The sequence below is a fragment of the Nicotiana attenuata genome, unplaced genomic scaffold, assembly GCF_001879085.1.
Source record: "Nicotiana attenuata strain UT unplaced genomic scaffold, NIATTr2, whole genome shotgun sequence".
NCBI classification, from domain to species: domain Eukaryota; kingdom Viridiplantae; phylum Streptophyta; class Magnoliopsida; order Solanales; family Solanaceae; genus Nicotiana; species Nicotiana attenuata.
Window position 1 is genome coordinate 103,400 of NW_017670815.1, and position 1,547 is coordinate 104,946.

Here is a 1,547-nt window from a genome sequence, read left to right on the forward strand (position 1 = left end):
ACGTCTCTGTTGGACTTTGCTAGAGCATTTGATTTGGTGATAGCAAACTTGAGTTTCCCGAAGAAGATGGAGCACTTGGTCACCTTCCGAAGTTCAGTGGCCGAGACTCCGATTGATTATCTACTCTGCAGGAAGTCCGAGAGAGGTATTTTCACGGATTGCAAGGTCATCCCTAGAGAGAACTTCTCGACCCTTCATAGGCTCCTGGTCATGGACCTTGAGATCACGAGGAAGAGGAGGAAGAGGACGATGTATAGCCAACATAGGATCAAGTGGGGAGCCTTGACGGAAGCTAAAGCGCAGGAGTTGGGCTGCTGATTATGGGGGCTTGGAGGAGTAATAGGGACGCAAGCGCTATGTGGACCACGACTGCGCAGTGCATTAGGGAAGCCACGAGAGAGGTATTAAGGGTCTTAAAGGGTTACTCCTGTGGTATTAAGGGAGACTGGTGGTGGAATGGAGAGGTGCAAGGAAAAGTGGAAACTAAGAAAGCGGCGTATCTGAAGCTAGTGGAAAGTGTAGACGAGGAGGAGAAGAGGGCGAATAGGGAGCAATATAAGTTGGCTAAGAAAGAGGCGAAGCTAGTAGTTACGGCCAAGACTGCAACTTTTTGTTGTTTGTATGAGGAACTCGAGGGCCGAGGTTGGGATAAGAGGTTGTTCAGGTTAGCCAAGGCGCGAGAAAGGAAGGCTCGTGACTTGGACCAAGTGAAGTGCATCAAGGACGAAGAAGGTAGAGTTTTGTTGGATGAGGGGCTTATCCGTCGGAGATGTCATACCTACTTCCATAGTCTCTTGAACGAGAAGGGTGACAGGAGCATTATACTTGGTAATTTGGAACTCTCCGGGAGTCATTGTGACTTTGGGCATTATAGGCGGATTAGAGTTGATGAGATTGAGGGGGCTATGCGTAACAAGAGCAGGGGCAAAGTGACCGAGCCGGATGAAATCCCGATAGAGTTTTGGAGGAGTGGGGGCAAGGCGGGATTGGAGTGGCTCACTAGGTTATTTAATATCAGTTTTAGAACGAAGAGGGTTCTCGAAGAGTGGAGGTGGAGCACGATGGTTCCTGTATACAAGAACAAGGGTGATATCCAAAATTGCAATAACTATTGGGGTATCAAGCTGTTTATCCATACTATGAAAGTCTGGGAGAGAGTGGTAAAGCTAAGGGTGAGGAGGAGTGTGTCTATTTCTGAGAACCAGTTCGGGTTTATGCTGGGGCGTTCGACTACAGAAGCCATCCACCTTATAAGGAGATTGATGGAACAATATAGGGAGAGGGAGAGGACTTGCATATGGTGTTCATCGACTTAGAAAAGGCGTATAATAAAGTTCCGAGGTAGGTTTTGTGGAGATGTTTGGAGGTAGAGGTGTACCTGTTGCCTATGTTAGGGTGATTAAGGATATGTATGATGGAGCAAATACCCGAGTGAGGATGGAAGGTGGGGACTGGACCATTTTCCAGTGATCATGGGGTTGCATCAGGGGTCGACACTCAGCCCTTTTTTGTTTGCCCTGGCGATGGACGTACTGGTGCATCACATC

General features: G+C 48.2%; 1 protein-coding gene across 1 annotated transcript; it reads left to right on the plus strand.

The window, feature by feature from the left end:
* The first annotated feature begins 320 nt into the window (after positions 1-320).
* LOC109243588 lies at positions 321-1,316 on the plus strand. Its single transcript, XM_019410538.1, has one exon. The coding sequence runs from the start codon at positions 321-323 to the stop codon at positions 1,314-1,316; it is 996 nt and encodes a 331-aa protein (XP_019266083.1).
* Positions 1,317-1,547: the final 231 nt, after the last annotated feature.

Excerpts from the sequence above, each read along its gene's own strand:
- LOC109243588 (XM_019410538.1), top strand. The coding sequence starts at position 321 with ATGGGGGCTTGGAGGAGTAATAGGGACGCAAGCGCTATGTGGACCACG.